This window comes from Giraffa tippelskirchi, chromosome 12, assembly GCF_054371585.1.
Source record: "Giraffa tippelskirchi isolate mGirTip1 chromosome 12, T2T-mGirTip1v1.2.pri, whole genome shotgun sequence".
NCBI classification, from domain to species: domain Eukaryota; kingdom Metazoa; phylum Chordata; class Mammalia; order Artiodactyla; family Giraffidae; genus Giraffa; species Giraffa tippelskirchi.
The window spans coordinates 2081337-2105779 of record NC_137286.1 but is presented as its reverse complement, the minus strand read 5'-3'; the positions used below and the strand labels follow the sequence as shown (position 1 = coordinate 2105779).

Sequence of the window (24443 nt, the reverse complement as noted above, 5' to 3'; positions counted from 1 at the left end):
TCACATTCCATTGCAGGCTTCATTGGACCTGGCAGTCTTTTTTCTCAGTTTAGAGCCCCAAGCTAATATCTTACCGAATTGTCCACTCTAAATTGTTCCATTCCCGTTGTTCCTAGCAGGAGTTAGCTGTAACTCTGAAGATTTCTCTTTTTATCCCTGGTGTGTTAGAGAAAGTAAAAAACCACTCTTGTCATAAAAGACAAGTTATGTTAAAGAACAAATTGAAAGGAATAATGAATTGTGGTATGTGGTATGAGGTGTTTTCTGTTTTTCGTATTACCTCTCTCAGATTACTTCAAAGCAGAGGTAACGGAGCAGAATGTGCAAGTTAGTGTTTTTGTTGTACTCGAAAATGTCTGTGTGTGTGTTACCGTTGCTGGTCATCCCTTCCAGTTATTGTCGAGGCCCAGATCCTCACCCTGCCTGTGTTATGAAGAATGTATGATACAAACAGAAGTGAGGCGGTTGCCTTGTCCATCTGGTTTCAAGCTTGAGCGTGCAGTGACTTAGTCCCTTTCTTAGTGAAGGGCTCGTGTTTTGGTTTCCTGTGTTTCCAAGGGGCAGGACAGCCCTTCAAAAGGAGAACCTGTGTTTTTCAAGTGGCATTTTAAAAAGAAATAATTATTTTTAGGTTACAGAATGCTCCAGGCAGCATTTAATTGAGGGTCTGAATGTGCAGATAAGCTAGATTCTTATTAGTTCTCAATTTCTGACGACAGTGTGGTCAGATGAGTGAATGATTGCAATAAATCCTTGGACATGAGACTCGTGGTGTGCACGCGCGTGTGTGTATATGTGAGATTTACTGAAGTACAGTTGATTTACAGATATACACACACACACACACACACTCTTTTCCATTATAGTTGGTATAGGATATTAAATATAGTTCCCTGTGCTCTACAGTAGGACCTTGTTGTTTATCCATTCTATATATAACAGTTTGCATCTGCGAATCCCAAACTCCCATTCCATGCCTCCCCCAGCCCCCTGACAACCACAAGTCCGTTCTCTACGTCTGTTGCAACTCCTGTATATTAAGAACGCCTGTCAAAACTGTTACACTGGGACTTCCTTGCTGGTCCAGTGGTTAAGATTATGCTTTGCAATGCAGGGGACCCAGGTTCAATCCTTGGTTGGGAACTAAGTATTCCCTAATTCATGCCGTGAGGCACCTAAACCTGCAAACTACAACTAGAGAGTCAGTGCCACAAGGATGGAGCAGCTGTGCCACAACTAGACCCGATGAAGCCAAATAAAGAAATATTTTTAAAAAAATCTGTTATATGCACTATTGGGAGAAGGCAATGGCAACACACTCCAGTACTCTTGCCTGGAAAATCCCATGGACGGAGGAGCCTGGTAGGCTGCAGTCCACGGGGTCACGAAGAGTTGGACACGACTGAGTGACTTCATTTTCACTTTCACGCATTGGAGAAGGAAATGGCAACCCACTCCAGTGTTCTTGCCTGGAGAATCCCAGGGACGGCGGACCCTGGTGGGCTGCTGTCTATGGGGTCGCACAGAGTCGGACACGACTGATGTGACTTAGCAGTAGCAGGATAAGAATTGCAAAGGTTGAATCAGTGTTTAAAATAATGGAAACAAAAATAGTTCTAAAGTTAAATAAAACTAATGCTTTAGGATTATTTTTGTCTTCATTATTTTACTTAGTGACTGTTACCATTTGCAGTCAGAGAAGAGAATTTGTTGGGGACTTGAATCCTGACAGCTGAAACTTAGTAATAATAACTTTGCCTGTTGAACTGTGGATTTAAGAGATTTGATATGAAGAAGGACTTCTTGTGTTTTAGGAACTTAATTCAGATGTTAGATTTCTCAGGTTCTGCCTTGGAGATCATGCAGTTAAGTATTTAGTTGCGTTGCTTTCCCAGAGGAATAATGGGACTTTAAAGAATTCTCTTTTTGGAAATAAAAGCACAGTAAACAATTTCACAGTGAGAGACTATTTTTTTGGGCTCCAAAGTCACTGCAGATGGTGACTGCAGCCATGAAATTAAAAGACGCTTGCTCCTTGGAAGAAAAGTTATGTCCAACCTAGACAGCATATTAAAAAGCAGAAACATTACTTTGCCAACAGAGGTCCATCTAGTCAAAGGTATGGCTTTTCCAGTAGTCATGTATGGATGTGAGAGTTGGACCATAAAGAAAGCTGAGCTCTGAAGAATTGATGCTTTGTTGGAGGAGATGCTTGAGAATCCCTTGAACTGCAAGGAGATCCAACCAGTCCATCCTAAAGGAAATCAGTCCTGAGTAGTCATTGGAAGGACTGATGCTGAAGCTGAAACTCCAATACTATGGCCACCTGATGTGAGGAACTGACTCATTGGAAAAGACCCTGATGCTGGGAGAGATTGAAGGCAGGCGGAGAAGGGACAGCAGAGGATGAGATGGTTGGATGGCATCACCAACTCGATGGACATGAGTTTGAGCAAGCTTCTGGAGGACAGGGAAGCCTGGCGTGCTACAGTCCATGGGGTCGCAAAGAGTTGGACACGACTGAGCGACTGAACTGAAACAATTTCACATGGTTAATTAGAATAGCCTGAGGCCAGATGTTGTGTGTGTCCCTGAGGGGGAGGGGAGTATTTCTGAGCCCTTAACCACGTCCCAGGTCAGCTGTGTATCCGTGCCACTTGACATGCGGTGAGATCGAGGCTCCAGGAGTTCACGAGGCAGGTGAGCGAAAGGCAGGGTGTCTGATTGGACTTGGATGCGCTGCCTCTGAAGCTACTTCTCTGGGTGCCTGTGAGCAGTGCCAGGCCTGTGCTGGCTGAGTCCTCCTTCTGCGTAGTCTCCTCAGGGCACACTCCTCAGCAAGGTTGGAGGGAGGGCTGATGAACCCAGGTGTCTAGTATTTTTTAGCTTTTAGACGTCAGTGTGATCCTCTGCCTTAAATCTGAGGCAGATTTAAGTCTGCAAAATAGTGTTTCCTCAGAAAGGTGGTTTCCAGATCAGACTTGAGTGGGAGATTTTTTTTTTGGCTAGGTCGTGTGTCTTGCGGGATCTTCGTTCCCTGATCAGGCACTGAACCCAGGCAGTGAGAGCAAAGAACCCTAACCACCTGGCTGCCAGGGAACTCCCTCAGAGTTTCTTAGTTTACACAAACTCTTATCAGTCTTTTCTTTTAGTTCTCTGCTATTTTATTCATAGAACACTCTTTACCTTCACCTGTATGTGTATAGATCTTTGCCTAAATTTTATTCTAGTTTCTTGTGGGTTTTTTTTTTAACCTTTTAATTCTTTATTCAATATGGAATTTATTTTAGCGTATAGTGAGGGTAGGAATACATCTTTCCCCCTCTGTAGACAGTTGCCTTAGTGCTATTTTTTTATATGCCTCGCCTTCGGTTATAATGGCGTAGCTTGCAAATGAGAGAGATACTGAACAGACTGAATCTAGGTGCCACTGTGTGCTCCCCTGTGATGAAGCAGCGGGCAGAGTTGTGTCCGTGTGATGGTGACCCCGATGGGAGGTAAGGAAGCCGTTAGGATAAAGGCGTGTGCTTGAGGAGTAGCGTGAGGTATGAGCTGGGGAGATGGACAATTTGGAGAGTCTTGTTCTTGTAACACAGTATTTGAAACGTTATCTTGTGGATGAGGTAGTGAAGGTATTTTGTGTTTATTGTGGAGGGCAGAGGTTGGCTCAGTGGGTAAAAGTTACAAGGGGAGGTGGTATCAGCATAGCAGAAGGAATCACTTCCTAACTGAAGTCTGCAGCAGTCTACCACAGAACTGTCCAGCAAAGCGCTGAACTGTAGGCCTGTGTCTGCAGACCTGGAGGGGTCATCTGTCAGGGGCGTCCTGATACCCCAACTCCTGGGTGGGGGTGGTACTGAGTCCTGCCTGTTTGCTGTGGGGCCGCTGTGCTTCTTGCCTCACCTGCACCCTCCCCCATGCACCAGGGCCTGCAGCGCCCAGGAGGTTCAGGCCTTGCCAAGCAGAGCCAGGCCTCGAGCTGCCCACAGCACCATGAGAACTGTGGCCCCAGGAGCGTTTGGACTGTATGATTAATTTTCTTTTAAGAGTTTTTAAAAAATCTGCCTTAAGTGACTTTTTTGGGGGGGGGGGTGTGCGCGTGGATATGCATGGCTCTACAACATTTGGACTCATGATTCTTGTGTATGCTTAAAACTGTTACGGGAGTGTGAGCATGCAGTGCCCTGTGGCTGGTTTTGTTACATGTTCCTTAAAGAATTAAAGTTGGGTTTCTTTAAATGGATTTACTTAATTGAGGCATCTCCTTAGAGTGGCCAGCCTTCGTTTTGTTTGCTTTTGTTCCTGTACTAAAGTCTACTTTGTGTGGTTTTCCTACTTTTATGTAAACACTCTGTTCCCCTTTCTCTTTTTCGTAAATAAGACTGTCCCCACTTCCCTTTTCAGCCACCACTACAGCCTGTAGAGGCGTGACACTGCCCATGCTTACAACCCAACAGGATTTGGTCTGTACAGATATGACAGAGCAGTTGCTGGCGAGGCGTTTGGCTCTCTGGGGAGAGGCAGGGAACCTGAGGCCAGTTGCGGGCTGGAAAGTGAGGGCAGTGTGTCTGTGTCCCCCCAGTGTCAGTGAGGGGGCGCCTCCCTCTCCTCCTCCCCCACCCCTGCTCTTGCCTTCAGAGTGCAGGTGTCTTCGAGCCTCACTCCCGAACCCTGGAACGCCTGGTCTGTATTCACTGCTTCCACACTGCTCTCTGGGAGTTCCCCGTGGTGAGGCCTCTGTGCTTACACTGTTGTGGCCTGAGTCCAGTCCCTAGTTGGGAACTGAGATCCTGCAAAAAAACCACTTCCCTTTGCCCGGCGTCTGTCAGTCCATCCATTCACCAGATGGTCTGTGGGTATAGGAGCTGTCCTGGGTAGTGTGCATCCAGTGGGCTGTGGGATAAAGTCCTCCTGCCTTTTAAATGGAACTCACACCCATGGGGATATAAGATAATGAGAGAACAAAGAATCTGGTGTCACAGGTGCTCTGCGGGAAATCACCCTGGCATAATGGATTCCGACTTCCATCCCTGTCATTCTCCTGAACAGGCTTTCCTGATGGTCACTGTCTATGGCCTTAAAACAAATGAATTATAGGATTTAAAGGCAGACGCTAAAAACTAAGAGATGATAGTAAAAAGAGCCATTGCTTCATTTTAGCCATCGTCTCTGCTTTGCTGACATCGTTGTATGTTGTGCCCTTCTCCACTTTGCTTTCCCTTCTCTGTGTAGTCTTGCAGTTTTTAATTGTTTACCGTTTGGCTGTGCTGGGTCTTGGTTGCTGCCGGTGGGTTTTCTCTGGTCGCGGTGTGAGCTGCTCTTGCTGCGGCTCCCGGCTCTAGAGTGAGCGCTCAGTCGTTGTGGCTCATGGGCTTAGTTGTTCTGCAGCATGTGGACGCTGTGTCCCCCAAGTTGGCAGGCAAACGCTTATTTCCTGGACCACCAGGACGTCCCCCGGAGTCTTCACGGCACTGGTCGTGCAGCTGTGTCTCCCACGTCCCCAGGCTGCAGTCAGGCGCAGTCCTCTGGCTGCTCTGATTGCTCTGCGTCCCTTTGCTGGTTTCTCTTTTTGTAGCTGTGACTCCTTCTTAAGGTTTTATCTGGTAAATATGTGACGGAATTTACTGACCCTTCTGCATTTCATTAAGGAGAAAAAAGCTGGTAAACATTCAGAGGGAATTTTGTTCACTGAGACCATGTGTCTTAGAAATGCCATTTGGATGTTCTGCTGCTTTTAATGTTTGTCATTACTGTCATTTCTTCTGTAAAAAAAAATCAGACATAAGCCAGAAAAGTAATTAATTTGATCTGCAAAGGAAAAACAGAAACAGTGTAGATACAGTACCTCAAGGAAATAAATCATAATATACTTATTATTCACCTGTAAAAATGTTGATTTAAAAGTCTTCATATATGTACTTTACTAAAGGTGTAACGTAAATTAAGCCTGTAATGCGATGTCTCGTTTCTTTTTCCATTCTAGAATGTATGACAACATGTCCACAATGGTGTACATGAAGGAAGACAAGTTGGAGAAGCTCACCCAGGATGAAATTATTTCCAAGACGAAGCAAGTAATCCAGGGGCTGGAAGCTCTGAAGAATGAGCACAATTCCATTTTGCAGAGTTTACTGGAGACACTAAAGTGTTTGAAGAAAGATGACGAAAGTAATCTGGTCGAGGAGAAATCAAACATGATCCGAAAGTCACTGGAGATGTTGGAGCTTGGCCTGAGTGAGGCTCAGGTATGGTCTCATGACATGACCATGAACTTTCCAGTCTGGGAAAATGGAGACTTTGTTTGAAATATGAGGTTTAAACTAGAGGGCAGATACTTATAGAATAATCGAAAGCAGCTTATATGTGGATTATGTATGCTATGCAAATGATGATTGATTTGGGCATGCCTCAGTTTTAAAAAGTAGAGTGAAAATAGAGGTAACCCTTCGTGTCAGTTAGGATTTGATTCGGCTGCACAAAAAGCAAAAGCAGCGGCTCAGGTGTCATAGTCAGGTGTAGACTACATAACCGAGGTGGGCTGTCCCAGACAGGTTCGGGCTACACGGCTGTTGGGTCCTGCCCCTGATGCCCTGCACCCCAGCCCGCCTGTCTCGTGAACCAAGACAGAGTCCAGCTGCAGCCATGCGGCCCTGTCCTGGGACTGTGAAGGGTGCAGGAGGGTCGTGCCTCCCCCTGCTTCCTTGAACTGTGCCCCACACTCTGCTTACATTTCATTGGTTCCATGGGCACATCTAGTTGTGAGGGACACGGGAGAATGGTGCCTTTCCCCTTAAAGTTCCAGGTTCTTAAGCCTAAGGAAGAAGGGTGAATCAATGTTGGCCAGCAGCTCACTGTCTGTGAGTGTGAACCTCCTTTGTCAGTTTGGCAGATACTGGAGTTAAAAGGAGGAGGAGGAAAGAGCCCCCTATCCTAGACGTTCAGGTTTTAGACCTGGGAGGATAAGAAGAAGGCAGGGCAGGTGCACGGACTGCAGAGAGGACAGACCGACCAAAGACAGCCTTCCTCCGCAGCCCTGTCCTCCCAGGAGCTTGTCTCTGCCCCAGGCTGGTGCTTCCCTGAGGCCCATCAGTGTACCCCCAGCAGAGCCCAACGGGGACCTTCCCCTGCGAGCGCATCAGGGCGTCCTGGCTCTCGCTGTTGGCCACAGAGCCTCCCTCCCTGCCCTGCAGTGGCGAGGACGACTTGCCCCATCACCAGCCCACTCTGCACATGGATCTGTGCATGTGCGTTTGCTGATGGCAAAGAGTCTCTCAGAAATTCTCTTGGCACCACACAGCTTCATCAGAACAGTAGCTGTCTGTCCACTGCTAGTCCATTAGAGGTGCATTCAGATAGAAAAAAATTGTAATTTTTTTTATAGATGTATTGAGCATGTCAATATTCTTTTTTTTTTTTTCAAGAGAGAAGGAAGAGGCGTTTAATTTAGCTGTTGTCCCAGTCAGATCCGGCTACTAGAACAGAATGCCATCAGGTCAGGGCTTTAGCAGTGGACGTTTATTTTCCACAGTTCTGGAGGCTGGAAGTTCGAGGTCAGGGTATCAGCACGGTTGGGTTCTGGTGGGAGCCCTCTTGCTGGTTTGCTGATGGATACCTCCTTGCTGTGTCTTCACCAGGTGGGGGAGTGGGGTGGGCAGAGATGCAGAGGCAGAGAGTGAGCGAGATGAGCGTGTAATACTCTTGATCATGCCCTGCATGTAGCCGGTGACTGAAGGGTGGAAATAGTAAACAGCAAACTGTGCTTGTGTGTACTCTGGAGCATGCGTCTGCGAGGGTCAGCTGGAGCTGCAGCCCCAGGGCGCTTGTGGAGGCGGGAGGTGGCGTTTGTTAGGCTGAGTGCCGCCGTGCCATCAGCGTCTCTGTCGGTCCAGGTCATGATGGCGCTGTCAAACCACCTGAACGCCGTGGAGTCGGAGAAGCAGAAGCTGCGTGCACAGGTCCGGCGTCTGTGCCAGGAGAACCAGTGGCTGCGGGACGAGCTGGCCAACACTCAGCAGAAGCTGCAGAAGAGTGAGCAGTCTGTGGCTCAGCTGGAGGAAGAAAAGAAGCATCTGGAATTCATGAATCAGCTGAAAAAATATGACGACGACATCTCTCCATCAGTGAGTGGTTCCACAGGACCGCAGGATTGACAGTCACGCCTTCCCACTGGCGGGCGGTTTCAGTGGGGCCAGACATGTTTTCCTTTCCCCTCCAGAGCCTGCGTTTAACACGACCAGGGATTAAGGGTCCTGGGGCTGAGTCCCTGGGTGAGTCACATACATTGTCTTTGGAGTACTTTTCTCATATGTGTTTTTTTGAACGATGGTCAGAAAATGTAAAAGAGCTTGGTAAATACAAAATAAATGCCGAGGAGCCATTGCCTTGGGTGAGGGCTGACCCAGCTTGAGATCTGCTGGGTGCCCTTGGAGCTTGCCATCGGCTCCCTGCCCAGCCCGCGGCTGGATGTGCCGTCAGCAGTGCCCGTCCAGCCCCTTGTCATCCAGGCTCGGGGTGCCTCTGTGGTTTGTGGTGGCTCTCGGCTTTGAGACCCGCCCCCCGGGCACCGCTTGGTCCTGCCCCCTCGCTTGTGCGTCTGTCTTGGCCTCTCCTGGGGTTCCTGGAATGTTAGGGCTCCCCAGGGTCTTGGTCCTTTTCTCCTTCTCTTGGCGCTCTCTGGATTTTCATCCCAGTCTCGATTACTGTTGTTTCTGATTCAGTTAACTTTTAGAAAAATAACCTTTTTTATTTTGGAATGATTTGAGATTCACAGAAAAGTTGAAATGGTACTGTGAAGAGAATCTCCATATACCCTTCACTCAGTTTCCCTGAGTCGGGAAGATCCCCTGGAGAAGGAGATGGCAGCCCACTCCAGTCCTCTTGCCTGGAGAATCCCATGGATGGAGGAGCCTGGTGGGCCACAGTCCGTGGGGTCGCGAAGAGTCGGACACGACGGAGCCACTTCACTTTTGGTTTCCCTCATGTTGCATCTTGTGTCTTCACAGCGTGTGTCTGAGCTAACTCAGGCCATGTCTCCAGAGAAGGGCAGGCTGCATGGCTCAGACAGCAGACACTTGTTTCTCCTGCTTCTGGAAGCTGGAGATCTGAGACTGAGCAGGGGGACAGCTTTGTTGGGGTCTTGGTGAGGGCCTTCCTCCTGGGGAGTCATCACACGGCCTCCTTGGTGCTTGTGTGTCTTCTCCTGTTGGTGTCACGGCGCTGATGCCGTCATGGTGGCCCCGCCCTCAGGACTGCCTCTGATCCGCGTTACCCCAGATATCATCCCATTGAGCATTAGGGCTTCAGCATAGGAATTTGAGGGAGGGGGTGGGGGGACAGACTTTCAGTCCGTAGCAGTACGTGTGTTAAAAGTGAGAAAGTACTGTTGCCACATTGCTGTGAACAAAACTACAGCCTTTGTTTGAATTTCACCAGTCCTTCATTAGTGTCCCTTTCCCTCTCTAGAATCCAATCCAGGATTTCACACTGTGTGTGGAGCTAAGATTTGTTTAATGTCTGTATAGTTCTAGTCGTGATCACTACGTAATCTGTATACCGTTGAGTTCTACATCTGAGTCTCCAGTCTGGGCCCGCATCCCGGCTGTTAGAATAGTTGGTGCGTTGCACTGGCAGACCTGCACTTACTGTGTGTCTTAGCCTGGGCTGCCGCGCAAAACGCCATGGACTAGGTGGCTTACGGAGAAGGCAATGGCCCCCCACTCCAGTCCTCTTCCCTGGAGAGTCCCATGGACGGAGGAGCCTGAGAGGCTGCCGTCCATGGGGTCGCTAAGAGTCGGACATGACTGAGCGACTTCGCTTTCACTTTTCCCTTTCATGCACTGGAGAAGGAACTGGCAACCCACGCCAGTATTCTTGCCTGGAGAATCCCAGGGACGGTGGAGCCTGGTGGGCTGCTATCTATGGGGTCGCACAGAGTCGGACACGACCGAAGCGACTTAGCAGCAGCAGCAGGTGGCTTATACCACAGACCATGAGTTTTGTCACAGGTCTGGAAGTGGGGACTCAGAGATGAGGGTGCCAGCAGGGCTGGTTTCTGGGGAGGACTTCCCAGCTTTCAGACAGCTGCTCTCTTACTGTGTCCTCACACCGTGGATGGGGGCACAGGGGCGGGGGGGCTCACTCTGGTGTCTCAGGGCCCAGCACCAGGGTCTCAGCCTTGTGAGGCTTCTAACCAGTTCCCTCCCAGAGCCCCGTCTCCAGATGCCATCACATGGCGGTTGCGGCTTCAGCACGATTTGGGGCACGGTTAGTCCAAAGCGCCCTGTTTCATTAGACTTGCTGTACTTCTCTCTTGCATCTCTAAGTCAGGAGCAACTGATGTTTTGATTTAAAAGACACACTCCTGTAGGCTGCTGTGGGAATAACAGAGTAGTTGATTCACCTGGAAAACGAAGTGACACTGAGCAGCAGAAAGCTGCCCTCTCAGATTCAGACAGTGAAGACTTTCTATTTTGGAAACATGTCTGGCTTGGAGAAGAGATGCAGTGAGCCAGCCCTGCCTCCCCTTTCAGGGTGCTCCCGTGATAATTTTCCTGCCCTGTTCCTGTTCCTCCTCGCGCTGCTGGTGCGTCTCCCTGGCCTGAGGGGGTCTCCTGTGGGGGGCCAGGGAGACTCAGGAGGCTGAACAGGGTGCCGTGCCTCCTCTCCTTTGCAGCTCAGAGTCCACTTTCACTCATGATCTCTGCAGAGTCCTTGGTGGCGTTTCTCACTCATCCCAGGATCCCGCTCAGGACCATGTCCCTTCAGTCATCTTTCCTCTGGGACAGTTCCTTTCACAGGGAGAAGAAAGTCTGTCTGTGTCTTTCACAACATTGGTGTTCTTGAAGAATGTAGGCCAGTTACGTCACGAGTTGTTCCTGTTTGGATTTCTCTAGTGTTTCCTCATGAGTGTATTTAGATTTTGCGTCCTAGACGGGAACGTTGGAAAAGTGGTGTGTGCCTCTCAGGGTGTTCCCTCCAGAGGTGCCTGTTGTCCGTCTGGGCCAGGGTGATGCCGAGTTCTTACCTGATTGAACAGCTGTCTGTTAACCCCATTGTCTGATCGCTGTCTTTATCTGAGGGCTCGTCTCTGGGGGACGCAGTCACAGGCTCTCACACTGCTCTTAGGGGTCCTGTGTGCTGCTGGGTGGGGAGGGGGTGTCCAGCCTGCCAGGTCCACAGTCCTAAGAGATTTGCCATTTTAATCACTTGCTTCCAAATAAAATAAGAAAGCGCTCCCTGCTCTTTGCACTTCCTGGGGCCCGGGTGGCGACTCAGGCACAGAGGTGCCTTCGTGGTCTGTCTGTGGCTCCAGCCTGCACAGGTACTTTAAGTTCAGGCCAGCAGGCTTCCCACTGCTCTTTCCTAAACCGATGGATAAAGCAAATTGTGGCTAATCTTAGATTTGATCTGGAAAGAGAACTGTCTTTTCTAAGATATCCAGTGCAGCTTTTATAATATTTGTGAAACTAATACTGTCCTGGGTTGGTTTCATAGGAGGACAAAGACGCTGATTCCACCAAGGAACCTTTGGATGACCTCTTCCCAAATGATGACGATGACCCCGGTCAAGGAAGTGAGTTGGGAGTGGTGGGTGAGTGGCGGCCGGTGGACGGGAGGTGGCCTCTCCTCTTGAGGGTAATTGCTGTTATTAGTGGGTGCTGGCGTGCTTGCAGCCCACCTCGCAAGAGCGTGAACCTACACAGACTGCCTCGCAGGTCGCCTTCTCTGAGATGCAGTTGCATGTTCAGCCGGCCCCTGGTAAAGGGGCGTGCGCCGCCAGCTCCCCCGCGGTCTGGGTTCTCGGCGCGTGTGGGAGGGGGCGTCCTCCTGGGGCCGAGGCAGCCTCAGCGCGCGGCACCCCCGCCTGCCAGGCTGCGGAGGCGGCTCTGGTCGCGGTGCCCCGTGCGGCCTCCCCACGTCTGAACTGGCCTCTCCCCGCAGTCCAGCAGCAGCACAGCAGTGCCGCAGCGGCCGCACAGCAGGGCGGCTACGAGATCCCCGCGCGGCTGCGTACCCTGCACAACCTGGTGATCCAGTACGCCTCGCAGGGGCGCTACGAGGTGGCCGTGCCCCTCTGCAAGCAGGCCCTGGAGGACCTGGAGAAGACCTCGGGCCACGACCACCCTGACGTGGCCACCATGCTGAACATCCTGGCCTTGGTGTACAGGCTAGTAGTCTTCACTTTACCCCCTTCACTTTACCTAGATAACGTTTTTAATAAACTCCTCCAAGAATGTGTTTTTATAAACTGCTGTGAGCTACTTCTCCAGCCTTACCGTCCATTTGTCTTCACGACAGCCAGTGGTTCAGTTCAGAACACGGAGCCACGCTCTGGCAGGAGTGTCACCCTGTAGAGTGGACGCTGCCTGGGACGCCCAGGCCAGCCTCCTTCTCTCCGGCCGCACTAGACTGTTGGTTATTTTTCCCTGCGGTACTTGGTGTACCAGGCTTCCTTCACCCAGAATAGCCCCCCACTCCTCCTGCCTTCCCCCCACCTCCCTGATCCCCGTCAGCCCTCCTTCCCGGCTCCAGGGCTCCGCGCGCCCATCCCCTGTTGGCCCCGCCTCTCTCATGGCTCCTGCCCTGTGCTTGGCATCCTCGTTTGAGTTTTGTCGTCTTGCCTCCTGGAATCCTGATCCCTTGACATTGAGGACCAGGCTGTCTCGTCTCTGCCTTGAGTTACATCCTTGAGCATGTTTTCTGACTCAGGCCCTTGGTAAACTTACTGACTGGAGTTCGGTAGTTTTCCCGTGGCCTGGGGCGGCGGTCCACCAGAGCCCTTTGTTGAACTGAGCTGAGATGGAGCAGGCTGGGTGCGTGGGGGCCTGAGGAGGGGCGGTCACTCCCAGGACAGGAATGGTCTGCAGTGGCTGCTCCAGCGTGCTGGGTTTCAGGGAGCTGCATCATGTTTCTTCATTAGTTTGATTGTTTACTCTTCAGCAGACATTTTTGAGACCCAAGTGTATGTAAAACTTTGGGCTGATTCCTGTGAGGCTGTACAGGTGAATACATAACACTTGTTCCCAAGGAGAAACCAGGATACTGAATTGGAAGTCAGGAGAATTCACTTTATATCTCTGCTAAGTGGCCACTAGTCTGAAGGTGTTGTCCGGAGCCCTTAGCTTCTCTGAGCCTCAGAAGGGTTGCAGGGGTTGTGAAATGTGATGTGTGTGAAATAGTCAGATAGCATTACCTAAATGTTTCTAAAGGAGCTTAGAACGTTGTTGGGAGAATAGGCTGGTTATGTTCACATGTGATTACAGAAGCAAGGAGACGGCCGTTAACAAAGGAACAGACGTGGGCTCCAGGGCAGTCCAGTGTTGGGCTCTCAGCGCTCTCACTGCCAGGGCCCAGGTTCAGTCCTTGGTTGGGGAACGAAGATCTTGCAAGCCTTGCAGCATGGCCTAAATAATAAAATAAAATCACAGAGAAGTGTTGATGGATCGGAGAGATGGCTTCTAGTTGGGAGGATTAGGGGGTGCCTAGTGGAGGAGTGCGAGTGCTTTCTGGGGCCTTGCAGGATGATGTGCTGGGGACTCATTCCTGCTTCCCACGGGGCGGAGCAGTGGGAGTGTGGTGGCAGTAGGCGATGAGGCTGCAGGGATGTGCTTGAACGTGCCTGTGCCCAGCGTCTGGGTCTCAGAAGAGAGTGTCGGAGAGTGGAGGACAGAGCGGGGTGGGGGCGGGGCTGTAGGATCTGCTGGGGTTGGAGCTGGGCACCTGAGCGGGGTGCAGACAGGAGCCCGAGGGTCTGTGAAGAGGAGTGAAGAGACAGGACTGAACTGTCGAGAGAGAGACTGAGTGTTTCTGGCTAATCCTAGATATCTTTATTCTCAGTGAGTCAGGTGAAAAATGCATGTAGAACGTGACTGGGATTCGTTGTACGTAGAACGCATGGTCACATAGACGTGCTAGGAATTCAGTGGCCTCTCTTTTTCCTTCGTACTGTAGTGTGAAAGTTTACTCATGTCAGCAAAATGTTTGAAAACAGCAGCTGTGTCTATATTCATATTGTATTCAGTACTGAGTCCTAGAGCTGAACCGTAACTCAGTATTTCAACTTTCTTCTATTAAGGGACATTTAATTTGAAGCTTTTTGGGGGAAGGGTATTAATATTATACTGATGAACACCTTTTGCTCAAGTTTTGCGCAAAAGATCTTGGATATTTTTCAGTGTTAATCCCTGAGCGGTAAGAGTCTACACCTTACACGCTTGTTGATACAGATTGCCCAGCTGCTCAGGACGGTGATGCCAGATCACATTCCACGACCATCGCCAGCCCGGCGCGGGGCTGGTCTTCTCCTGCCCTTCATTACGTAGGCATACAGCTTTGTGTGTCAATCTGTGTTCTGTGATTCTGCGTTTGTAGTCATTTGGGCCTTTGAAAGTTCTGTGATCTTGCTCACTTGTGTATTGGGATTTATTTTAATGCTGGCAAGGTGTGCATTGGGTTTCATTTGAGTTTGAATTTTTGGATGGGCTTGTGGAATGCGTGCTGAGCCCCACCCCACCCCAGAGCTTCTGATTCAGTGGGTCTGGGGAAGGGCCAGGTTCCTAACTGGTCCCAGCTGGGGTCTGGGGCTCCTGCTCTTGGCGTGAGCGCCCTCTTGGCTGATTGATAGTCCCGGACGTTCTCTGACAGGTCACCATTTTGCAGCAGTGCTCAGTGCGCCTGCTTCATCCCAGTTCACTCTCACAACACTGGGAGGCGGCTGCGGCTCTTCTGTTTAACTGGGGCTGCTAGCTTTTGAAACACTGTTTCATACCTGCTGACTTTCACAGAAAGTTTGAGTCAGTTTAATATAAGATGTTAATAATATAGCATAACATAAGATGATAATATAAGTTTAACATAATATAAAAGAACAACCTTACTTACTCGGCGGAGTCAGCGTGCTGTGAGGACCCAGGAGCTTCAGCCTTTCCCTGGCCGTGGGCAGAGCCTTGCTGGGCGGCTGTCCTCACATGCTGGGGCAGTGTGTGTGCTCACTTTCACACAGTGCATGACCGGTTTGCAGCCCCGTCGGTCGGTCGGTAGCACTTAAACCCAGGGGGCCGGGCTGGGCCCGAGCTGCTTCTGTCTCCCCACCATCAGCAGGCCCCTTCGCCCCGCCCTGTGTCAGCGGGCACAGCTGTGTCTGTGTATGTGTGCATCGTCCCGAGCTGCTGCTTTGGCAAATCATTAGCTTCTTGGAGCGGCTCTGTGAGTTACGTCCTTCTTTGCAGTAGGCTGGTTGAGGAGGCCATGTGACACGCCAGGCCATGCGGCTGGCAGCTGGATCCGTTCTGTCTGCCTGCACTGTGTGTACGGCCACACTTACCTGTGCAGGGTAGCGGGCAGGTGCAGACCCTCGGCACACGGGGCGGTATTGTCCCAGCGGTCTAGCTTAGCAGGCCCGATTCCCAGCTCTCCTTGCCAGCGTATTTGTTGAGGGAGTCTTTTCTCTCCTACGTTAGGAGTGTTTTTAATAGTTCTAATAGCTAACTTTTAATTTTTTTTAATAATTGAAACTTAACTTTTATTTCCTTAGTTCCAGAATTGCATTTTAAAAAGATGTAGTGAACTGCATCTTAACATCTAATTGTGTGCTTTTTAATTTAGAGACCAGAATAAATATAAAGATGCAGCTAACCTACTGAACGACGCCTTGGCCATCCGTGAGAAAACTCTGGGCAAAGATCATCCTGCGGTTTGTATACTGTTTCTTCCAGCCTTTTCAAATTTTACTGTCCCTAATACGTTTTTTTTTTTACCCAACTCATTTCACTGTTAAACTCAACAGGGAAGATTTAAGAGCTGCCCTTTCACTGGACGGCACAGGTAGGACTTCCTCGCTCAGAGCCAGGGATGAGCTCTGGTGTGGGTGACTCACACTTGGCGGGTTTCAGTGTGCACTTACGTTGGTGATCACCCACCTCAAATGGATCACTATGGTGTTTTTGATCTTGAATCAAATTGCATGTACTTCTATAAATTTTTTCGTAAAGATTTTGTATTGTCTTTTTATTAAAATCTGGTCACATTTGCATATAGATCTATTTTGGTTGGCCTTGTGGCTTCCAGTGAAATTTTTAAAAAAAATCAAGATCGTGTTGATGTTGATTTGTGTAATGGTCTGTGGTGTTACTTTATGGCCCGCTGTGGACAGTGGTATTGCTCTCTCGCCTCTGAGTGGAGTCACATCCTTCGTCGGCTGGAGCGCTTCCCTCGCACACTGGGGATCGTGTGTGTGATGCCTGACGTCCCCGCCGTGGTGTTTACTGTTCTTCCCGGTTCCCTGTGTTGATAGGTGGCAGCAACTCTGAACAACCTCGCAGTGCTTTACGGCAAAAGAGGGAAGTACAAAGAAGCCGAGCCGCTGTGTAAGAGAGCTCTGGAGATCAGAGAAAAGGTGCGCCCAGGGTGGTCCTCATTCCCAAAAGGCCGCGCTTCATGCTTTTAAATAATTCACTCTGCGTTTTGAGATAGGACCATGGTGATACATCCTCACTGGCTATGTACCAAAAATAAGCCCTTCAGTCCGGTGTGCAGTCTGAGATGCAGCCGACGGGCCCTGCCTGGGAGTCTCGGGGGAGTCGGGGTGCAGAGGGTGGAGCCTTGAGTTCTAGGCCTTCCCAGCCTGAGGCCTAGAGTGGCCTAGAAGTGACTTGGCTGAAGAAGGGATTTCTGAGGCCTGTGAGTGCCAGGCGTGGGGCATTTCATTTACAGTGGGCCACGTGCCTGTCAAGAAGAAAAACGTGAAAATTAAACGGTCACTAAATATGCTTATGAAACTTAATGCAATAGCTTTTCTTTTGAGAACTAAAAAATAACTCAGAACTATAGATTAAGTCAACGTCATGGATGTTTACTATCAGTACAGTTTATAGTAATTAGGTATTTTAAGAATGGATCTTGTTAATTTTCACAATACTCCATATAACTGTGTATTCAAATGTTGCAGACACTGGGCAGGTCTGCGCCATGATAATTTAATTTGTGTGTGTCATTATCATCAAATGTTATCATATTATCAAATGTTATTTATCATTGAGAGATTAATCATTTAATTTCGAGTCATAATGGCAAGGACTTGGGAAAGGGAAAATGAAAAGAAGCTCATTATCAAATTATACAGGTAAAGTTTTGTCCATGCTGTCATTTGCATGCTATTTATTAAGAAATAAGATGATTTTTATTTTATTTTTTATTTATCCACTCAGGTTTTGAGTGGGCTGGGGTTAAAATCAGGGAGAATCACAAATGTATCATGTTGTGGATTATGAACTCTAGATGATGGTCTATTCGGTTTTTTTGTGTGTTTATTTGCTGTCATTCGCTCACCTGGCAAACATTTATTGAGGACTTGGGGACCCTCACTTGGTTAGAGTTGATGATTTCAAATTAGCCACGGCCTCTTCCCTGGGAGCACGGTCCACCAGGCAGACGTTGGCTTGTGGCTGAGAGCTCAGGGAGAGCGCACAGCAGTGGCTTCTTCGGGTCCAGGGCTGGGGCTGTGCTGACGTGGCCTCCCGCCATCAGTCGGTCTGGAGCCGAGTCCTAGAGCTCCCAGCCAGGGAGAAGAGGGCAGTGCAGAGGAAGGGAGAGGCGGCTGCCTCGGGGCCGCACAGGTGAGGGCACAGGGCGAGACCGAAGGCTTGTTCAGGTCCTGAGGAGGAAGTTCAGTGTTGATTCATCCACCTGTGTGCCAGCACCTTTCTAGGTGCTGAGATAACATTACATCTAGACACTGAGACAAAGCACTCTGAGGCTTGCATTTTAATAGGGGAGAGTCAGGTGATAAAGAACTAAATTGGTAAATAAGACAATTTTGAGTAGTGATAGTAGCAAAGAGAAAAAAACCCAAGTGATGTGCTTATGACTTAACTGGGTGGGGACAGACTCATGGCTCCCAAATTGGATAGAAGGAGGCCCCTCCGGAGGGGACCTGAGACCTGAAAGAGGAATCGCTGGTGGGAGTGGGGAGCTGGTGGGCTGGGAGCAGAGTGCCGTGTGTCTGGGCAGCACATGCGAGTTTGAAGAGCCCTGCGGTGAAGTCTGAAGTCTGAGGGACCTGGTTTGTGATTACAGAATCTGGTTTTAAAGAGGGTACGCGTAGGATGTTAGTTGAGGAGTTGGAAGTTCCCTTTGAGGCTGTTCGTCACAGGAACGAGTGTAATGCCGTTAGAGTCAGAACGGGCTGGGTGTGAGTGTGGGCATGTTGAGGACTTGGCAGCCATATTAGACAGCCTTTATAAAATCCAGTTTCTTCACCTTCAGCATGTCCATAATAGTACCTACCGTGTAGGATTATTATAAGGATTCAGGACTCCAAAGCTTGGGAAGGAAATCAGCACACTTTCCTCCCTCCCTCAAGAAGAAGACTCAGCAAATGCTGATGATTTTTTTACTGCATGGGTGGCTGTTTAAGTATCATAAGCCTGGAAGCAAGGCATAGTCCTCTTGATGTTTAGGAAGAGCCTTCTCATGGTAGGGAGTGGGTTGGATCGTACCCTGTGAAACAGATAACAAGTGTTTCTAATGCTATTTTTTCCTAGGTTTTGGGAAAGGATCACCCAGATGTTGCCAAGCAGTTAAATAACTTGGCCCTACTGTGCCAGAACCAGGGCAAGTACGAAGAAGTGGAATATTATTATCAGAGAGCCCTCGAGATCTACCAGACAAAACTGGGGCCTGATGACCCCAATGTGGCCAAAACAAAAAATAACCTGGTATGTTGACAGAAGGTCAGCTCTGTAGATAGTCCGATTCCTTTCTTTCTTAAACTTCACTGCTGTTTCTTAGTTTAACCTGGAGATGAGAATGTGTGGTTCCCTGATGTATGAAGAGTAGTAAGTACTTTGTTTTATTTTAAGGCTTCCTGCTACCTGAAGCAAGGAAAATTCAAGCAAGCAGAAACCCTGTACAAAGAGATCCTCACTCGCGCACATGAAAGGGAGTTTGGTTCAGTGGATGGTAAGAGATGCACTTTTGTTTCTAAGCAGATGCAGCTGTAGGGTGCGTTAAACATAGGGATTTCCAGCTTAAAACTCGGTGATAGCCAGGTCATCACAGGCAGGGTGATGGCCCACCTGCCTCATGTGTTTCCAGGTTGCCCTCCCCCAGAGTCTGCGCTTGCTTTAGGTACAGCCTGGATGCAGTAACTCCAGAGAGCCTTCCTGGAGTCCTTAACTGCTTTCTTGAATTGTTCTGTGGCCGAGTGGCTCTCAAGAGTGCCAGCAGGAACCCAGCAGCTTCAGCACCACCTGGGACCTGTCAGAAATGCAGATTCTCCACCCATCCCAGTCCTGCTGGATTGTTTGACGGCCATAAGGAGCCGAGGCCTATCTCCTTTATAGTCCTTAAAGTATTGTAGGTGCTTAATACACAGTTTTGGAATAAATATTTTGTCAGACTTTAACTGCTCGGTAAAACAGTATCTGTATGTTACGTGAGGCATCTTTCCCCCTTCAGTGGCCATGACAAGAGGGTTTGAGAATGTGGACAGTTGTTACCAGTGTGTTGGAAACCTTAGGATTCGTGGGGAAAAGAGGTTATGGTTAATAAATACTTCCTTTTATGGAGAATTTCTGGAAAGCACTTTTGAAAACCTTTGAGAAGTGTATTAGTTAGTCTCTCTCAGCAAGTGGAGCAGTAAGTGTATTTAACTATCAGAAGACGGTAATGCCTCAGGCTTGTCATTCTGGAATCAGACTCTGTCTGCCTTGGGCTCTTACTGGATCACAGCTCACCTCCCTGGACTTCATGGTCCACAAGGAGCTTTCGTGTCCTCTCACTGCAGAAGCCTTGCTGGGTTTGGGGTGATTCCAGGTCATCAACTTAATGCTGCTTCAAATAAGTTTTACTCAGGGAAGTGATTTGCTAACTTTCCTTGTGATTTGCTAATTTTTCTCTACTAAAAATAGTAGCATGGAGCCCAGTTAATTGGGTTCTAGTTTGAAGTGGTTTTTTTGTACTTGGATTTATCCTCCACACAAATGTTAGAACATAGGACAGAAAGGTGCAGGTGTGCCCTGATGGGCTGTTGGGGCGTGTTTCTCAGGTCACAGGCCTTCTTTACTGTGGTGCAGCATTGAAATGCATGACCCTGTTTGTTGTCAGGAAATCCATTTCGCCTAACTGAGGTGGATTCTTGTCTACAATAGGATTAGGTTAGTACATATAGCTAAAGCTTCAGTAAACAACAGTGTTGGTTCAATTCAGACTCTCAGCTGTGTCTGACTGTTGGTGACCCCATGGACTGCAGCACGCCAGGCCTCCCTGTCCATCACCAAGTCCCGAACTTGTTCAAACTCACGCCCATTGAGTCAGTGATGCCATCCAACCATCTCATCCTCTGTTGTCTCCTTCAGCTCTTTCCTTCAGTCTTTCCCAGCATCAGGGTCTTTTCCAATGAGTCAGTTCTTCACATGAGGTGGCCACAGTGTGGGAGCTTCAGCATCAGTCCTTCCAATGAACACTCAGGACTGGTCTCCTTTAGGATGGACTGGTTGGATCTCCCTGCAGTCCAGGGGGCTCTGAAGCGTCTTCTCCAACATCACAGATCAGAAGCATCAGTTCTTCCGCACTCAGCTTCCTTTATGGTCCGTCCCTCACATCCGTACACGACTACTGGAAAACCATAGCTTTGACTAGATGGACCTTTGTTGGCAAAGTAATATCTCTGCTTTTTAATATGCTATCTAGGTTGGTCATAGCTTTTCTCTCAAGGAGCAAGTGTCTTAATTTCGTGGCTGCAGTCACCATCCACAGTGATTTTTCGAGGCCAGGAAAATAAAGTCTGTTACTGTTTCCATTGTTTCCCCATCTATTTGCCATGAAGTGATGGGACTAGATTCCATGATCTAAGGTTTTTGAATGTTGAGTTTTTCCTTCTCCTCTTTCACTTTCATCAAGAGGCTCTTTAGTTCCTCTTCGCTTTCTGCCATAAGAGTGGTTTCATCTGCATATCTGAGTTATTGATATTTCTCCCGGAAATCTTGATTCCAGCTTGTGCTTCATTCAGCCAGGCATTTTGCATGATGTACTCTGCGTATCAGTTAAATAAGCAGGGTGACAATATACAGCCTTGACGTGCTCCTTTCCCAATTTGGAACCAGTGTGTTGTTCCATGTCCGGTTCTAACTGTTGCTTCTTGACCTGCATGCAGATTTCTCAGGAGGCGGGTCAGATGGTCTGGTATTCCCATTGCTTTAAGAATATTCCACAGTTTATTGTGATCCACACAGTCAAAGGCTTTAGCATAGTCAATGAAGCAGAAATAGATGTTTTTCTGGATCTCTCTTGCTTTTTCAGTGATCCAGTGGCTGTTGGCAATTTGATCTCTGGTTCCTCTGCCTTTCTAAATCCAGCTTGAACATATGGAAGTTCACGGTTCATGTACTGTTGAAACCTGGCTTGGAGAATTTTGAGCATTACTTTGCTAGCGTGTGAGATGAGTACAGTTGTGCTGTAGGTTGAGCATTCTTTGGCATTTCCTTTCTTTGGGTTTGGAATGAAAACTGATCTTTTCCCGTCCTGTGGCCACTGCTGAGTTTTCCAAATTTGCTGGCATATTGAGTGCAGCACTTTGGTCTCCTTGTGATGATAACAGCATCATCTTTTAGGATTTGAAATAGCTCAGCTGGAATTCTATCACCTCCACTAGCTTTGTTTGTAGTGATGCTTCCTAAGGCCCACTTGACTTCGCATTCCAGGATGTCTGGCTCTAGGTGAGTGGTCACATCATCATGGTTATCTGGGTCATTAAGACCTTTTTTGTATAGTTCGTCTGTGTATTCTTGCCACTTCTTCGTAATAGCTTCTGTTAGGTCTATTCCATTTCTGTCCTTTATTGTGCCCATCTTTGCATGAAATGTTTCCTTGGTAGCTCTGATTTTCTTGAAGAGATCTCTAGTCTTTCCCATCCTGCTATTTTCTTCTATTTCTTTGCGTTGTTCACTTAGGAAAGCTTTCTTACCTCTCCTTGCTATTCTTTGGAACGCTGCATTCAAATAGGTGTATCTTTCCTTTTCTCCTTTGCTTTTTGCTTCTCTTCTTTTCTCAGCTATTTGTAAGACCTTCTCAGACATCCATTTTGCCTTTTTGCATTTCTTCTTCTTGGGATGGTTTTTTCAAATATTTAAACAGTTTTTGTGCCAGCACCCCGACTGAATAATCCATCTATTAAGGTCATATTGGTCATATTCTAAATTCTTTATCAAGTCAGGGGTTTTATTGCTGCTTTTAATGGTGGGGGTGGTTTTTGTGTTGAACTGTTCTTTCCACTGATGCAGATACTGATTCTTGTACCAGTTATACATCTTCTTGGCTGTCGTGGTTTGAAGTGAGGCAGGTGTGGGAGGGGGTGAAGGTAGAATATGTGATGTGTCAAGGGTTCTCTGATTAATCTTCCTTTTCAGAATTTCTTTGGATAGTCTCACTGTTCTTTTTTTTTTTTGCTTTATTTTTTTAATTGAAGTATAGATTTAAAATGTTAATTACTGCTTTACAACAAAATGATTCAGTTATGAATATATATACATTCTTCTTAAAGTATCTTTTCCATTATGGTTTATCTTAAGATACTTAATGTCTCTGGGCTGTTCAGTAGGGCCTTGTAGTTTATCCATTGTCTATATGATCATTTACACCTGCTGACCCTGGCCTCCCTCTCCACTTTCCCCCAGCCCGTCAGCAGCTACCAGTCTGTTTTGTGAGTCTTGTTTCTATTTCATAGATAGGTTCATTTGTGTATAATTTAGATTCTACATATAAGTGGTATTATATAGTATTTGTCCTTGTCTTTCTGACTTCACTTAGTATGATCAGCTCTAGTTGCATCCATGTTGCTGCAAATAGCATCATTTCATTTTTTTTTTCAATGACCGATTAGTATTCCATTGTATGTATGTTACCCATTCATTTGTCTCCAGGTCTTCGGTCCTGTAAAAAGTGCCGCTCCGACCACAGGGGTGCGTGTATCTTTTTGAAATAGAGTTTTCTCTGGGTATATGCCACGGAGTTGAATTGCACGATCATATGGTAACTCTGTTTTTAGTTTTCTAAGAAACCTCCATACTGTTTTCTGTAGTGGCTGCACCAACTTATATTCACACCAACAGTGTAGGAGGGTTCCTTTTTCTCCTCACCCTCTCCAACATTTATTGTTTGTAAACTTTAATGATGGCCATTCTGACAGGTGTGAGATGGTACCTCATTATAGTTTTGATTTGCATATCTCTAATAATTAGTGATGTTGAGCATCTTCTCATGTGCCTGTTGTTTATCTGTATGTCATCTTTGGAGAAATGTCTATTTAGGTCTTCTGCCCATTTTTTGATTGGGTTGTTTGTTCTTTTTTGTGTTGCTGAATTGTGAGAGCTGTTTGTTTATTTTGGAGATTAATCCCTTGTCAGTTGCATCCTTTGCAAATATTTTCTTCCTTTCTATAGATTGTCTTTTAATTTTGTTTATGGTTTCCTTTTCTGTGCAAGTATTCACTCTTTTAAAACCAGTGTTTAAAACTAGTTTTACTCTTCTCCTATGAGATGCCAAATAAGCATATTAATAGTTAATCATGTACACTAGTCTTTCAATTAAAAAAAAAAAGTTCAAATTTGTAATGTTACTTTTCTCAGAAGTTCTGTGAAGTGGGTCACACCTTACTCCATTTTAGGAGCGAGGACCCTGTAGGCTAAGTGCTTCTCCCAGATCGGGAAGTTATGAATGGTTGGATTGGGTGGGACACAGGTCTTGTTCTCCGAAGCCTGAAATATGTCCTCATTGCGGGAAACCTCAAAAATAAGTGCAGAGATGGGAACAGGAGAATCACTGTCATTTCATTACCCAGATATGTCTTTCAGTGTTTTTAGTGTCTCTCCTTCCTTTTTTTCTTATTGATTTGTATAGTTGAAACAACACTTTACATATAATCACATCTACTGAATGTTTTCCTTTATGCTAGTAGCTTAAGCATTTTTCATGTCATAACCTTAACTTGTAAGACTGCTTGCCTGCCGTGTTGTGGGTACATTAGTTGTTTGGAAGTTTTGGATGAATGGTATGTGTCAGCATTCTCAAAAGTTAATAAAAATTTAAAGGAATGTTGATTTATAGTTTTTTCACTTTTTCTCTCAACATCTTACTACTTGGGCTTTGTTTAATGTTGGGTTCCTCAAATTCTAAATGGTCCCAAGTGTTATGTGAAGATTGTAGCATTGAAAGTTTCCTTATAGGGTTTTTTACCTAAGCTCCGCTGGGAGACTGGCCTGCAAAGAAACATACCTTCTCTCTGCTAAAGACTCTGGGCCCTGGGAGCCTATGCAGAGGAGCTGTAAAACCCCAGATGCACTAGGATCAGGATTGCCGTAGACATTCAGCTTGGCTTGTGTTGAGGGAAGTCTAATAGCTTCTGCATCTCGCTAGGAGCACAGTTTTGGCCCTGCTTGGAAAGAGGCTAG

General features: G+C 47.5%; 1 protein-coding gene across 28 annotated transcripts in view; it reads left to right on the top strand.

Annotated features, from left to right (window-relative positions):
* Window positions 1-24443, top strand: part of KLC1 (kinesin light chain 1) — a 70206-nt gene that overhangs the window by 16690 nt on the left and 29073 nt on the right. For 17 of the 28 annotated variants that reach the window (XR_014070886.1, XR_014070887.1, XR_014070881.1 and 14 more), the window contains exons 2-9: window positions 5984-6245; window positions 7890-8120; window positions 11494-11572; window positions 11941-12166; window positions 15604-15691; window positions 16292-16393; window positions 18540-18713; window positions 18858-18957. Coding sequence is in view for 18 of the 28 variants with exons in the window: in XM_081548594.1 (XP_081404720.1) it covers window positions 5985-6245; window positions 7890-8120; window positions 11494-11572; window positions 11941-12166; window positions 15604-15691; window positions 16292-16393; window positions 18540-18713; window positions 18858-18957 (1261 nt within the window). In the remaining 10 variants the exon portion in view is untranslated. The remainder of the gene's footprint in view (window positions 1-5983; window positions 6246-7889; window positions 8121-11493; window positions 11573-11940; window positions 12167-15603; window positions 15692-16291; window positions 16394-18539; window positions 18714-18857; window positions 18958-24443) is intronic. The other 11 variants (XR_014070888.1, XR_014070885.1, XM_081548588.1 and 8 more) reach the window with 4 other exon arrangements.